Source organism: Cydia amplana, chromosome 2, assembly GCF_948474715.1.
Source record: "Cydia amplana chromosome 2, ilCydAmpl1.1, whole genome shotgun sequence".
NCBI classification, from domain to species: domain Eukaryota; kingdom Metazoa; phylum Arthropoda; class Insecta; order Lepidoptera; family Tortricidae; genus Cydia; species Cydia amplana.
Window position 1 is genome coordinate 1,072,140 of NC_086070.1, and position 16,792 is coordinate 1,088,931.

At 41.2% G+C, this 16,792-nt stretch overlaps 1 protein-coding gene across 1 annotated transcript in view; it reads right to left on the reverse strand.

The window, feature by feature from the left end:
- The window catches only part of LOC134655747 (neogenin-like), a 134,481-nt gene that overhangs the window by 5,243 nt on the left and 112,446 nt on the right, over positions 1-16,792 (reverse strand). The window contains exons 8-19 of the mRNA XM_063511216.1: positions 12,399-12,573; positions 12,088-12,203; positions 11,653-11,740; positions 10,649-11,044; positions 9,036-9,130; positions 7,864-7,939; positions 7,378-7,548; positions 5,437-5,545; positions 4,321-4,485; positions 2,622-2,755; positions 1,630-1,775; positions 927-1,032 (exon numbers count right to left, since the gene is read on the reverse strand). Of these exons, the coding sequence (XP_063367286.1) occupies positions 927-1,032; positions 1,630-1,775; positions 2,622-2,755; positions 4,321-4,485; positions 5,437-5,545; positions 7,378-7,548; positions 7,864-7,939; positions 9,036-9,130; positions 10,649-11,044; positions 11,653-11,740; positions 12,088-12,203; positions 12,399-12,573 (1,777 nt within the window). The remainder of the gene's footprint in view (positions 1-926; positions 1,033-1,629; positions 1,776-2,621; positions 2,756-4,320; positions 4,486-5,436; positions 5,546-7,377; positions 7,549-7,863; positions 7,940-9,035; positions 9,131-10,648; positions 11,045-11,652; positions 11,741-12,087; positions 12,204-12,398; positions 12,574-16,792) is intronic.

Sequence of the window (16,792 nt, forward strand, 5' to 3'; positions counted from 1 at the left end):
CTCTAAGGTTATTTGGCCTATCATACCTATTCAGACTTCCCAGTTTATGTCTATATTCTAATATTATCGCTAGCTTCACTTTATCATATACATTCATTACCTTACAATGCTGGAATAACTTTTCATAATTATGTTTATATTTGTTTACAAGAAAAACCTTGTTAACACATTCAGTGCCGAAAACCCGACTCATCATCTTCCTCGCGTTGTCCCGGCATTTTTACCACTGCCCATGGGAGCTTTGGGTCCGCTTGGCAACTAATCCCAGTAATCGGCGTGGGCACTAGTTGGCCACGGGTTGGGTTGGTTGGTGGGTATTGGGCGTGGGTGCCGAAAATCCGACTATCGGGTATTTTATGATTTCGTTCCCAGGCCGGACGGCCCGGTCGGGATCGTGGTACTACAGCTTTATATGACGAAATTTTTGTGGCCTGGCGCGGATGTCTTGTTTGGCTGGGTGGCAATGAATGTGTTAACAGTGTATGCAAAATCAATTTTAGACTAGACATTTTAATGAACGAATGGTCTTTATGGACTAAAAGACCTATATGCGAATACTTTTGGGTTTTGCGGTAGCTCAGGAGGAACGAGCTGGTAGTTAGCGAGAATTGATCCATATTTCAAAGCAAGATGTCAATACATGTGTAAATAATAGCAAAATTCACCAAACTGAATTATATCGACCGGGATATGGACCGTATAAGAGACCCGGTTGCACCAAACTGTTGCCATCGTTAAAGAGCTCGCTAAATTTTATTGTATGAAAAGTTTCATAGTAAACCGCCGCGGGGCGCCGGCTGACGTTGATCTGTCTGTCAAGTGCGGATGGTGCAACTGGCCCTAAGTCTAGTGAAACTAACCGTGAATCATTCAAAACGGTTAAAATTTAGCAAGTCCCTATACACCGTACCTACATTTACACTTACCAAGATCCTTAATCTGTGGTGGGATGGTAAGAGTGTCACTGCCAGCTTTTCCTTCGTTGCTGATCACCTCCACGTAGGTCTCTGAGTTCGGATCCAAGCCGGTCAACTGTAAAAAATACACTTTGGGTCATATTATTACACCTATGGCGTGGCCAGGGGCCCGTTTCTCAAAAGCTTGTACCTTGTAATACAAGTAGGAAGTCCCTTTCTAACAAAAGCTGTCAAAAAGTGACATCCGCTTGTATTAGAAGTTACAAGCTTTTGAGAAACGGGCCCCAGATCATAGATTTTGATCATTTCATGAAATGCCATTCTAGAATTTATTTCTTCGTGATATGGTTAGCTTTTAGCTTCGGCTTCTGTCTCTGACTGTAAGCCTTCAGTATCGCTATTAAAGTTAGACTATGACTCCGGGATTTTGGACAATCCTCACAAATACTCTACAAAACAAAGACCATTTGACTCACGAGTACGGTGTTCCCATTAGTGTTAACCGCGGACCAGTCGCCCAGCGGTCCCAGTTTCTGTCTGTGTCGCAGGGTGTACCTTCGAACCTATTCCACTTATAGCTAGAATTCGGGATAGTGTGGAAGTGAGGCGGCAAGATCTTATCTCTCGCCTCCACTTATCATCGCTCTCTGCCTTTTTCCGCCGCCGTAATAGAAGCCGTTAGTACTTATTGAAAAAGAAACCCTTTACTCACGAGTACGGTGTTCCTATCAGTATTGATAGTAGACCAGTCGCCCAGCGGTCCCAGTTTCTGCCTGTGTCGCACGGTGTACCGACCGACTCCGTTCCATGATACTCGTACTGTTGTTGTGTTGATATACTTGTAGATCAACTTTGCGTCTGCGAATTGTAAAATTAATTTTATTGATCATTAACTTAATGGAAATATTAAAAATCTTACGCTTGACATGTACTTATACGTCTGCCCGTTTCATTGACATAGATATCTAGGGACTGGCTTTACGGGCAATAAAAATGAGGCATGACAGGGGCCAGTACAGCGGTGTGAAATCGCTACAACGCCATTGGTTGATGAGTTCGCATGACGCGCGCGATTGGTTGACGAGTTCGCATTACGCGCGCTATTGGTCGCAACTAGTTGCGTTAGACTGCACGATTGGCTGGAATTCGTGGGTAGCACCGCTGAACTAGTACGATTTTTAGTGCCCCATTAGCCCGTCCTTAGATATTATACGTCAATGGCCCGTTTATTATAAAGTGTGTGGTCTACAACCATAATAGGTTAAAGGAAAATAGCCATAGGATAATAGGTTAGCGTCTGATGAGAATATGTGGAAGTGATCATTTAACAAGGAGAATCCTGATTCACGAGTGTGGCTCAATGATTATCATGATAATTGTAAAGCACTTATTTTCAATAGTTCAATATTCAGCTAATGAGTTAGGAATAGTGTGTGTCATTAGTCATTACTCAGATTTAGGTTCTTTTCTCTTCTAAAAAGCTTTAAAGTTGGTGAAACTAAAGCATACAATTTAGTATTTATAACACTTTAAACTCTCGCGTTTTTATACACATTTAATTACATAAACGGGTCTACCGCGATATGGTTTGATTGTTACCTTAAATTCCGACGTTTCAGCTGAGTTCCACCAGCTGTGGTCACGGAAAGACTGAAAGTATATCGCGGTAGACCCGTTTGTGTAAGAGACATTTTATGCGTTTACCTTCCTCGGCCAACGTGGCCACGCGATACGGCAGCTGCGCCTCCACAGCCTCCAGGTCTTGCAGCTGCGTTTCCACGCGGACCTCGTAATCGCTGCCCGGCTGGAGGTTGTCTATCGTCACTGAGTGCTTATCGCTGCAACACAGCAATGTTAAACGATGAGCATCCAGGTTACAACTAATGATGCTATGTTTTGGCTGACAGCATCCTAAAGATAAATAATCTAAATCGGTCCTGGCGTCTTCGAGAAATCGGGGAAACTATATAAAACAATGGCATAAGGTCAACCGAGGTAAATGTGTCTCTTGTGGTAAATGCGTCATTTGAAGATATCTTCGAAACGGAACATATTATAACTATTAGAACATTTAATGCAGACGCATTAAAAGTTCAGTGACCACACTTCAAACAGAGAGGGTTGCAATAGTTCTAAAATGTTCCGTTTATAAGAAATCTTTAAAAGACGCATTTACCTCAAGTAACGCATTTACCTCGGTTGACCTTAAAGGAATTCAGTTTATCCAAAGCAATTTATCGGTCCGAGCGTAAGCGAGAGCCCATATAAGTTGAGGATAAAATATGTTTCTTATGTAAAAGGTCCAGCCATGAACATACCTGTACTGACAGTTGCCGTCGTCGCTCGACGGGTCGTCCATCTTGAGCACGCAGACCAGGAACTTGTACTTCCTGGGCGCCAGGTCGTCCGTCTCCCACTGCACGGTGAAGCCGCGGGTCGTGACCTTATGTACAAGGTCCAGCCATGAACATACCTGTACTGACAGTTGCCGTCGTCGCTCGACGGGACGTCCATCTTGAGCACGCAGACCAGGAACTTGTACTTCCTGGGCGCCAGGTCGTCCGTCTCCCACTGCACGGTGAAGCCGCGGGTCGTGACCTTATGTACAAGGTCCAGCCATGAACATACCTGTACTGACAGTTGCCGTCGTCGCTCGACGGGTCGTCGATCTTGAGCACGCAGACCAGGAACTTGTACTTCCTGGGCGCCAGGTCGTCCGTCTCCCACTGCACGGTGAAGCCGCGGGTCGTGACCTTATGTACAAGGTCCAGCCATGAACATACCTGTACTGACAGTTGCCGTCGTCGCTCGACGGGTCGTCGATCTTGAGCACGCAGACCAGGAACTTGTACTTCCTGGGCGCCAGGTCGTCCGTCTCCCACTGCACGGTGAAGCCGCGGGTCGTGACCTTATGTACAAGGTCCAGCCATGAACATACCTGTACTGACAGTTGCCGTCGTCGCTCGACGGGTCGTCGATCTTGAGCACGCAGACCAGGAACTTGTACTTCCTGGGTGCCAGGTCGTCCGTCTCCCACTGAACGGTGAAGCCGCGGGTCGTGACCTTATGTACAAGGTCCAGCCATGAACATACCTGTACTGACAGTTGCCGTCGTCGCTCGACGGGTCGTCGATCTTGAGCACGCAGACCAGGAACTTGTACTTCCTGGGTGCCAGGTCGTCCGTCTCCCACTGAACGGTGAAGCCGCGGGTCGTGACCTTATGTACAAGGTCCAGCCATGAACATACCTGTACTGACAGTTGCCGTCGTCGCTCGACGGGTCGTCGATCTTGAGCAAGCAGACCAGGAACTTGTACTTCCTGGGCGCCAGGTCGTCCGTGTCCCACTGCACGGTGAAGCCGCGGGTCGTGACCTTATGTACAAGGTCCAGCCATGAACGTACCTGTACTGACAGTTGCCGTCGTCGCTCGACGGATCGTCGATCTTGAGCACGCAGACCAGGAACTTGTACTTCCTGGGCGCCAGGTCGTCCGTCTCCCACTGCACGGTGAAGCCGCGGGTCGTGACCTTCGTCACTTGGATGTTCCGAGGCGTCGCCCGTACGTCACTGTCATTTAAAATTACTGTGAAGTTTTACTGTGAAAATGTTTTCGCCGAATTGTCACTGTACATTTTTATACATAGGTTGTGTTTTGTTTTAATTACATTTTACAGACTTACCAACTAATTATAGCCACTATTTAACTGTTTTATTTTTTCAAAATATTTATTCAAACGTTAGCTGGAAGAGTTACGAGTATATCTACATAAGTTAGTCTTTGATTCTAAATTTTTTCAAGCCTTCACCCTGGCCCCTGACTTGTAGTATGTAGATTCAATTAAAGCATGTCTCATGCTAGAGCATAGAGAGGCATCCGACGTGTCATTTTCTATGACGCCTGATCGGTGATCACGTGGTACTTTCTATAGAAAACGAAGCGCCGGAAGCTCCGGCCCGGCCCCAGCCCGGTCTAACAACATTCATTCTTAAATTATTACAAATCTAACCGGTGGCTGGTCGCAGTTCTAACGTAGGTTATCCAATGTTGTGAATAACGATTATTTTTAGGTTAAGCTTAAAGACTCGAGCCCTCAAGAGTCGTAAGTCTTGAAGACTCGACTATATTTGAGAATTGTATTTATTTATTTTACGCGTACGCGTTTTACCAATCGTCTTTGCCGCAGTCTTTAAGCCTCGAAATGAGCGTTATTCACAACACTAAGGTTATCTTCTTTTCTGGCATCCAGCTGATTTTCCCCTAGCATTCTCATGTCCAACCTCGTAAGTCCCCGTGTACTTGTACAAGTACAAATTAAATTCGAGTTTTGAACTCATATAGAAATAAAAGAAAGTTCCAAATTCAAAAGCGCCAATATTACCCTGGGTCTTACGAGGAATTAGCGTATAGATTAGCGTAAGAATAATTTATACTGTAATTTATCATTATGAAATAAATAAACTAAACTAAACTATTATTAGGCCTTGCCCATTGGCAGTCGGTTGGCGATCAAACCTCACCCAGTGCTAAGGTCCAAGGACCGCCACGGCACGCTGCCCAGGTTCTGCTGCAGCCAGGGTCGAGTCCGGGTCCCCAGCACGCGGATTTGAAGGTCACCGTCTTCGGGAACTAGAAATAAATAGGACATTGTTACACAGATTGACTAAGTCCCACAGTAAGCTCAAGAAGGCTTGTGTTGTGGGTACTCAGATAACGATATATATAATATACAAATACATAAATACATAGAAAATACCCAAGACTCAGGATGAACAAATATCTGTGCTCATCAGCATCACAAATAAATGCCCTTACTGGGATTCGAACCCAGGACCGCGGCTTCACAGGCAGGGTCACTAACCACTAGGCTAGACCAGTCGTCAAAAGAATATACAGTAGGGTTTTTTTAGTAGAAAGGCTGTGAAACTGCAGTAATTACTCTGTAAATGTGTACTATGCCTGTCACATAGTATTTGGACACGGTACAAACTACTACAAACAGCAACGCTCCTAACTGTACATCGGTGGACCTTATTACAAAGGGTATAAGGTCCACCGATGTACAGTTAACAGTGTAGGTCGTAGCGAAGTAGATCGATAAGTCAGTCTTAAAAAACGGAAGTCATGGGTTCAATACGCATGTTCGTATAAATGAGAAAACATCATTTGACATTTACCACACACACAGAAGCGCTGGTGGCCTAGCGGTAAGAACGTGCGACTTGCAATCCGGAGGTCGCGGGTTCAAAACTTCAAACCCCGGCTCGTACCAATGAGTTTTTCAGAACTTATGTACGAAATATCATTTGATATTTACCAGCCGCTTTTCGGTGAAGGAAACATCGTGAGGAAACCGGACTAATCCCAATAAGGCCCTAGTTTACCCTATGGGTTGGAAGGTCAGATGGCAGTCGCTTTCGTAAAAACTAGTGCCCACGTCAATTACTGGGATTAGTTGCCAAGCGGACCCCAGGCTCCTATGAGCCGTGGCAAAATGCCGGGATAACGCGAGGAAGATGATGATCATTTGACATTTACCAGTTGCTTCATGGTGAAGGAGTTTTTGTCGTGAGTAAGGAAGGAAGGCTAAATGTCCTCTCTGACTTAGAAGGTCAGAGGGTAATCGCTTTCATAAAACCAGAGTCTACAGCTACACCAATTATTGGGATTAGGTTGCCAAAAGCAAATCCAGAGCACCTTTGGGTTGCAACTGAAAATACTACTGTTTAAAAGAGAACGATTCCACTCACTTAGGTTTTTTAGTCGCTATTGGCAACATGTTTCGGGCCCTTCGGGGGTCCTTCCTCAGGCTAGAGTGCTCGCGGTGGCCGCCCTTCGTGCACGTGCCAATAGCGACTAACAATCTGAGTGAAACCGTTGTCTTCTATAGTTCGTTTTTTTTTCATTAGAAAGAAGGTAATAAGCGATCTCGACATGTCTTTTCATTGAAAAACGCTTTTTGAAAATCAGTAACTATTGTTTATGAAAGCTGAAGAATATAAATGATCGTATTAGATTAATAATTGTTACATATTTGCCGTGACTTATTTTTAAAACGTGTTTTTCAATTAAAAGACATATCAAGATTGTTTACCTTTTTTCTAATGCTAAAAAAACTATAAACTGTTTAAAATATGCACAGACAAGACATCCTCTAGACTGAGCATAGTAACGCTACCCCCTCTGCCACTATATACGGTAGTTTTACTCCATCTTCGAGTCAAAGTGTCAGAATCCCGTGCCATGATTGGTCCGTGTCTTTGAACGGACCAATCACGGCACGGGGATTCGCTCACCTCGTCCCCCGCACCCCCGTATTTTTGGCAGCATCGGTTTCATGAAGTAATTGCTCTAAACTCCGTCTAGAGGATTTCTAGTCTATGAAAATATGTCTCACGAAAGTTTAATTTCGATGCAAATGCTACGGTGAAAAAGAAGAAGGTTATATTATATCCACTTACTATCTAAAGTATAATTCGTGACCGCCGCATCCAAAGTCACGTTGGTGACCGCATCATGCTCGTCTGCCATCCGACTCTGCAGGATCCACTCCACCACTCCAGGGTTCTGCTTAGCGAACTTCTGCCATGACACCAACACCGATTTGTCATCCTTCGTCAGGTTTATTGGAACTGGAAAAGACACAGGAACTGTTGTATAGTTTTAAATAACTTGCAAATAGTGTTTTATTGTAGTGGCTAAACACTGTCACTAAAATAATCAATCGTCTCCGTTCACGTATTCAGTACTTAGTTTTTTTGTAAAAAAATTATGATTTTTTTTCGCGCAGTGTCTTGATTTAATCGCTGACGCGCAAGAATGTAGCTTAAGCGGCCCACTGATTAACAGTTTGCCGGATATCGACCTGTCAGTTAGAACAAAAAGTTGACAGTTCCGAACAACTGACCCCCTTACAACTGGCCCCTTTAGTTTAAATCCCATCTTACCTCCTTGACCTTGGCAGACCACGAAATCCGAGAAGTCAGTGGCAGCACCCTTGGCGGATTGAATATATGCGCGAACCTACAATACAAACTCCTTTCAATATGCATACTTGTATAAATAATTATAAATATGCCAGGCTTCTGGGCACCGTAACACATGTCAGCGCGACCTGGGGAGTATTTTATAGTTATAAGTTTATTTATAAGTTTTATAATGCATGTAGTTTAGTTTTATTGTCTATTGTGTAGTCTTTTTATGTCCCAATAATAATAAAGTATATTATTTGACGACCAGTCTGGCCTAGTGGGTAGTGACCCTGCCTGTGAAGCCACGGTCCTGGGTTCGAATCCCAGTAAGGGCAATTATTTGTGTGATGAGCACAGATATTTGTTCCTGATGAGTCATGGTTGTTTTCTATGTATTTATTTATATATTATATCTATCGTTGTCTGAGTACCCACAACACAAGCCTTCTTGAGCTTACTGTGGGGCTTAGTCAATTTGTGTAAAAAAATGTCGTATAATATTTATTTATTTATTTATTATACTATAAATTTAACTTTAAAATGAAAATCATGAGGGTTTACTAAAGTAGGGATGCTATAAGCACGTAACATTTCGTACTTTGACCCGCTAACTATCTCTATCGCACGCGCGTAGGTTATTATTACTGTCTCGCTCGTGATGCCGGCGGTCAATGACACTGTACGAGGACGACAATATAATTATGCGCGTGCGATAGAGATAGGAACAAGCGGGTCAATGGGGTCCTTAGTTTAGACAGACAGACTAATAGTCGACATAAAACAGAAACTAATTAGAAAGCTTCCAAGATTGTGTTGTAAACTTTAAACAAAACAAACATTCAAGAAAAGAGTGTAATCCCATCTTAAAGGCTGGCAACGCACTTACAAACCCTCTGGTGCTGCAGGTATCCATGGGCGGCGGTAATCGCTTACCGTCAGGCGATTCTTCTGCTCGATTGCTTCTTATTAGGGCGACTGCTATAGTTATGGGCCACTACCAACAATATGGTTTCAATTGGCTTGTTTCGTTCTGATTTCTTAGGAAAGGACGATTATAGGTACATATACTATGTAGTGGACAATAACTGTAGCAGTCACCCTATATCATAAAAAAAAATTATAAGCTGGGAACAATACGCAAAGCTTACTTGAAAGCGGTATGGCGTGAGCGCTTTAGGTACGCTAACCACGGCGCGAGGGTCTTGCACGGGTGGTCCTAGCGGCATCCCTGTCCCACCAGGTTCTGGAAAAAAGGACAGACATAAATGGCGAAGCAGTGGCTGCTCAAATCTAGATAACTTATTTAACAAAAAATAGCTTTATATCGAAGAACAGCTAGATCAGCGAGTCGTGTCACAAACTATTTAAATAAGACCAGCCAAGTGCGAGTCGAACTCGCGCACGGAGGGTTCCGTACCATTACGCAAAAAGCGTCAAGAAAAGTGAATTTTGTTGTATGGGAGCCCCACTTAAATATTTATTTTATTCTGTTTTTAGTATTTTTGTTATAAAATAAAAAAAAAAAAAAAATCATTTATTTCAGACCTTGAGTCCATACACTTACAACTAACTACAAACTAAATTTAACTTAAAAAACAAAGTTTTGTACGGAACACTAATAATATGAGCTAGACTATAAATAGCGGCAACAGAAATACATAATCAGTGAAAATTTCAATTGTCTAACTATCACGGTTCATGAGATTCAGGCCGTCAAAAAAAAGGCCTGTGGTAGACCATGGCTTGTAATTTATAATCAGGCATCGGAGTTTTTGTCGCATGGTAAGACTAATAGCAAGCTATGGAGTCGACATTTGCCATAAATGTAAACTCTTATTCATACTCATACTCATGATTAATTTTATTTAATATGAGAACAGATTACTAAATAGTTACTACGTATATAAGTTTAATTTATTAAACCTCATTTGTTGCAATAAATGTATGTTTCAATTGGGCGAGTTGTACTTCACAACTCAAGCACACTATAGCAGATTTTTCATAGTCATATTGTAAATCGTTGTATGGCTCTATCCATACCAAAATTGCAGCTATTTCTGGGTTAGGCATAATAATTAATTATGGAATATTCCTCAACGTATTTACCACATACAGATATAAATAACTACTACGTTTGCAATCACCAGTGATTGACACATGACAAATACTAATCAATTTTATCAGCGGTCAGTACCTACATGACATTAGGTCTTTCGCAGCGATGTAGTTTGTATAGTTGTATGTTAAAATAGTTGAAGTTATGAATTCATAATGTAATAGAAAAATATTTTTTTATATAATTCGACTAAGATAATATACACGACCGACAGCTCTAAAGGCATTTTAAGATAAATTAAATAAATGAGTATGAGTATGAATAAGAGTTTACATTTATGGCAAATGTCGACTCCATAGCTTGCTATTAGTCTTACCATGCGACAAAAACTCCGATGCCTGTTTATAATACAAGCGGATGTCACTTTTTGACAGCTTTTGTTAGAAACGGACTTTCACTCGTATTACAAGTTACAAGCTTTTGAGAAACGGGCCCCAGGTCTGCCTCGCATCGGTCTATTCAGCCACCAAAAACGGTGTCTCCCCGGTGTTACACCATAAATCGTCTGCAATAGACGCAAAGGCCAATGACGATGATGAGTCTAGGTAAATAAATATAAATAAATATTATAGGACATTCTTACACAGATTGACTAAGTCCCACAGTAAGCTCAAGAAGGCTTGTGTTGTGGGTAGATATACATACCTTGTGCCGTAGTGTGCACTGTATAAGCCAGCACATCCGTAGGCACTGGAGCCCAACGCACGAGCACCTCCTGAGCCCCCAGCGGGGCGCAGGCGATGTCCTGAGGAGCTGCGATGGCCGGGGGCCCCGTGACTGTCAGCGTCGCCCACGCTGAGGCGATTGACACGTTGTTGCTTGCGAAACATTGGTATATATACATACCTTGTGCAGTAGTGTGCACTGTATAAGCCAGCACATCCGTAGGCACTGGAGCCCAGCGCACGAGCACCTCCTGAGCCCCCAGCGGGGCGCAGGCGATGTCCTGAGGAGCTGCGATGGCCGGGGGCCCCGTGACTGTCAGCGTCGCCCACGCTGAGGCGATTGACACGTTGTTGCTTGCGAAGCATTGGTATACACCTGCAGAAATGATATTTAGATTTAGTCAACAATTTCTAGGTATTCTTCAATGTAGGTACTTTTGTAAGAGCAAAAACAACCACTGGTTCGTAGAGAAAATTCGACTAAAAAACAAGCGCAAGAAATACAGCGGGATTTGTTTAACTTTTACTAAATACTTAAATAATAGATATCATTTATTTACAAACAAGATATATACAGAGTACCTATTACTAAAAGAAATCAAAAACTAGCTTAAATCTAAAATAGACCCTTGAGGCATTGTACCGAGGATGCTGGCGACATTTCCTCGCTGTATCGCAATGCTGATACGTTGTGCGAGGTAGCCGCCAGCTCTTTGGTCCCCAGTTACGTCAACCAGACGCTTCGCGATTTCTGCGAACAACTTATGCGCGCTGGGACCCCATGGACCTAGAGTTTCAACTCCAAATGGCACAAAATACTAAATACTTAAGCTTCTTTAATACCTTACTTCTGCAGGAAGCAGGGGGGGGGGAGCTACCGGATCTCTATTGCCTTTGATATAGCGAGCGAGAGATGTAGACAGGTGAGTCACGTTTTACAAAGCGGTACACACTCAGGTTCAGTATTGAATACTAGATACCTACCAGCGTCTTTAGAAGTGATGCTGTTGATGACCAGCTCGATACGCTCCTCGTCGCCAGGGTTCAGGAACGCAGCTTTCCACAACCCAATCTGAAATATTGATTGCAGTATTAGCATTTTTAATTCTCCTTAATAGACAGAAAGTGGTTATATAGCTAAAATTGTCATTTTTTGTTAAGGAATGATGATTCTGATGAGGTAGGGTACTCTTTAGTACTGTCACTGCAACACTTTGTCCCTGTCCATCATATGAAGTCCACTGGCATATGAAGGTCTCATCAGAAGATCACGTGCAAAATGTGGAATGCGTTGCCTCCTGAGGTATTTCCTTTGCGCTACGACATGGGATTCTTCAAGAAGCTGGTAACTATTTAGGGTTCTCAAGGGTTGGTACTAATTAAATTAGATAGGTGTCGGATAGACTCACGACAACTTACCTTCTCAGTAAGAGCCAGTGGTACTCCATCCTTGTACCAAGTGATATTAGGCTCAGGTCGGCCTGTAGCGGTACAGTTGAACCGGATTGTGCTGGCTCGAATAGCTTCTTTCGACACTATTATACGAGGATGAGTCACGTTAGACTGGGCAGTGTCCGGGCCGGAGCTTCCGGAGCTTTGTTTTCTATGGAAACCATCACGTGATCACCGGTCATCTGTCATAGAGAAGTAAGCTCCGGAAGCTCCGGCCCGGACACGGCCCGGTCTAACGTGAGTTATGCTTAAATCAGATAGATGTTGGATCGACTCACGATACCTTACCTTCTCTGTAAGAGCCAGCGGTACTCCGTCCTTGTACCAAGTGATGTTAGGCTCAGGTCGGCCTGTAGCGGTACAGTTGAACCGGATGGTGCTGGCTCGAATAGCTTCTTTTGACACCGGCGGCAGAGTGATGTTGACAGGTTTAGTCACTGTCACGTTGTATGTCTGGCGACAAGGGCATAGTTATGTAGAAATGTTATGTTATGTTTAACAAAAAGAACTAATAGGTATCTAAATACCTATTAGTTAAGTTGTTTCTGTTTAAACTTCCTAAATAAAATTTATACCATTCTATGTACTTGCAAAAATACACTATAATAGATAGCAAAAGATTCCCATTTTTCCGTTAGACTTCAATAGTATTTTATACAATCGTGATATAATGGAGAGCTTTTCAGTCGAGTACTTACCGTGTTTAGGCGACGAAGCTTGCTGAGTTGCCTAAGTAAAGGTACGAGATTGAATAGCTTGATTATATCACTATTGTATACAATACTTTTTCTACGAGTCAACAAAAAAATACTTAAAACTAGTAGAAGAGTCATATACGTAGGTAAAAAAACCAAAAGTATACAGCTAAGTTGCGCGAGCAGCCGCGATACCTTCACACTCGTACACGACCCGGCCGGTTGGTCAACGACACCTTCTCGTAACTCATGAGTCTCTGGTGCTTGCTCCGCGCTTTCGATTGGTCAATTTCATTATAGTTGACTAAACTGTATCGAAATGAATATTATAGTTGACTAAACGGCATCGAAATGAATATTATAGTTGACTAAACTGTATCGAAATAAATATTATAGTTGAGTTGGGGCCCCATAGTGAAAAAAGTATGCGATTTCACTTTGGTATACGAAGTCTTAATTCAAGCATTGCAGTCGACGAGTAGAAAAAACAGCATATTATTAGCGTAGGCTTGCCACCGTAATAACATAAAAAGTTGACATACCGTAACAATACATCTTCGGTTATAAAAGACCGCCGAGGGCGTACTTACTTTTTATTTTTATCAATTTACTTCAATAAAATTACCATAATGTAAAGTCAGAAGCCTAATATAAACGTTTAATATCCTGAATCGTAATTTTTTAACGGCGCGGTTATATTAAAATTACTAAAAAAGTAAATTAAAATTGTTGTATACTCCTTTTGATGCCGAGTTAATTGTGCAGATATTTTCTATTAAAACGGTTGGTAAAAAATAGATTAAAAAAAGATTAGATTAAACTGGGTTGCTTCTTGTTCTAATTATGTTAGTTAAGAAGATTAATTAAGAAAACACAATTTGTTAACAGTATTTACTATAATGAAAAATAAATTTCATTACGGGCCATTCACCGTTTGTTATTTAGAATATTTAGAAAAAGTTGCAAGAGCCATCTATGAAATTTATAAGTGCTTTAATTTCAATGTAATAACCCGTAACTCAGTTTTTAACACTGACACCATTTTATCACGTTATCACGTAGACAAGTACTGTACAGTCATCACAACCCTGTTGTTACATTAACCTTTATCATAGTGGTATCGTTTTAGCATTTTGACAGCAACATCAACATTGGTAATAGGGAATATTACGCTAAAGTCTGCGTAGGGGGCGCCACATCAACAACAAGTAAACAATCTAAGGGTCTACCACAAACGAGAGAGTCGACATTTTGTTATCTATTCTCTCTATCACTCTTGCATATTCGAGCGATAAAGAGGCAGATAGCTGAGTTTCGATTTCGCGTTCCCCGGTAGGCCCTTTGTAAGCAAACCGCCTTGATGTATCAATGTCATATTTGATTGTCTGTGAAAACTTGTCAAAAACAGTTTAAGGTATAGTGTAATACTCCCTATTGACAATACCGGTTGAATACCGGTATAATAAAGGTGGCTATACAGTATATGAAAATAGCGGTAGCGTTATTTTATACCGGTGCCGTACCTTTAAGGATGATTCACGCTAGACCGGGCCGAGGCTTCCGTCAAGTCATTTTCTATGATCACGTGGTGCTTTCCATAGAAAACGAAGCGCCGGAAACGGTCTAGCGTGAGTCATCCTATATATTTCAATCGGTATCGGTATAGTTAACCTTTAGAACGAGTCGATATCAATAAACAATAGCGGTACCGTACCATTTATACCGTAACGAAATCAGTTAATTTAATATTAGCAAAACCGCTAATTAGCAAAACATTGTCTAACTCATAATTCTCATAAATAAAATTTGGTTAAACGAGAAATCTCGGTCGTTACATCTAGCATAACAATTATACCTGTCTGCACGTGTAACATTATTTTGCATCATCCAAGCATGGCAAGGCCGAGTTTTTTTACAAGCTTTTTATTAACTTGCAATGTATGTAGTACCTATCACCTATCTATGCATGTTTGTACGGGTCAAATCTTGCAAGTTAAATTTCACCCATTTCTCGGTTTCCGATTGAGCTGAAATTGTGTAAATGTGTATACAATAATTATCTGGGTGACCGAGCTTCGCTCGGAAAACATAAAAAAACTCGAAAATGCGCGTTTTCCCAGAGATAAGACCTAGCTAGATCGATTTTTCGCCCCCAAAAACCCCCATATAGCAAATTTCATCGAAATCGTTAGAGCCGTTTCCGAGATCCCCGAAATATATATATATATAAACAAGAATTGCTCGTTTAAAGGTATTAGATATGTAAATCAGATGACAATATATATGATGATATGGAGCTGATCATGGTAAAGACAGAATGTGTCCATAGGAACTCTGTGATAAAAGAACACAAACTAAGTATGTTTGGAGTTGCTAGAATGTATCGATGAGTGATAGTCGCCTGTGGACAGAAAAGTACAGTCAATGATAAAAGCTTGTTTCTAAAATGAAATTTTTGTGAAGAATTTATTGGTATCTTTGTAGGCAGGGTCTACCGACTAGGCTAAGAGGTCGTTTATAACCTCAGCTCGATGTGTTTGATAATTTTCAAACCCATTTTAATTACTTAGGGATCGAATTTCAAAAAGTAAGGTTCCTCTTTGGTTTAGGTTGTGCGGTGTCTGTCAGTAACCTAACTTATTTCGACTTCAGTCCATTTTTACCTTTGGGAGGGCCAAAGGTAAAAAATAAATTAAAATTTAGTTTGTAAAATTATCCTTTGTGAAGTGAAATAAAAACATTTATTTCTATTTAATCGTAACGGAACTGTTAATTCCTACTACCAATCCATACTAATTTTACATATAAATGAGAAAGTGTGTCTGCATGTCTGTTACCTCTTCACTTTGAAACCGATGGTATTTTGATAAAATTTGGTATGGAGATAGCTTGAGGCCCAGGGATGGACGTAGAATAGTTTTTATCATCATCATTATCATTCCGAATGACGAAATCTCGGGCAAACGCCGACGACATAGGTACTAAATAAATGATGAAATTCACGGAGTTTTGTCGCAATGACGTCACAATAGGGTAGTTTAGGGAGTAAATGGAACGGTGTTAATTAATACGGCTCTGTTAATTAAAATTAAATAATCAGACATTCACGTTATAAATTATCTATCCTACAAATAAATCCAATCAACCTTTATAAATCCTGCTTTGATAACCGCAAACTTTTCAAATATACACCAATAACATCTGTAAGTGGAAAGAAGCTTTTCCTTTTTGATATGTGATAGCTAACGGGGTGGACAGTATAATTAGATGATGGAAACACGTAGGTATTGTAGGTAAATTTATTATTTTAATTGAATAATATACAGCACAAGATATTGGTATTGCGGTGACAGGCAGTCGCCAACAATATATATTCGATAGAAGACGTAGCCTAACCGCAAGTCATTTAGAAAAACTTTGATCTGTTACGAAGAGTTAGTTAACGAAAGAACAACGTCGATATCGAATATTAATCAATTAACAATTAATTTATAGATAGCTAATTTATACCTTGGATGCCTGAATATTAGATTTAATTAATACACAACATTGCCATACGACGTGGCAATGCTGCCAGCCTTCTGGGCACGCTGCCAATAGACGGCGATTTGGGGCAAAAAATTTATCTATAGTTTATATCTATGCTTAGTTTTTAATTTTAGTTTGTCACTTTTATTTCAAAGCTTTTTATTTTTTGTTACATACTACTTGTTTTAATCTTTAATAAATCTAACTTAATTAACACAGGCGTATTAATTAACACCACTCCATTTACTCCCTAGGCTACCCTATTGTGACGTCATTGCGACAGAAGTCCGGAGTCTATGATGATATTAATACTCCACAGTTACACTAAGTATCAATATATACGAACCATGTGGAAAAAATATAAATCGTACGAGTATTTATCCAAACCACTTCCTAGAATTTTGTGAGGTTACTCGTGCGAAATAATTTATGTTAAGAGGACCACCTCA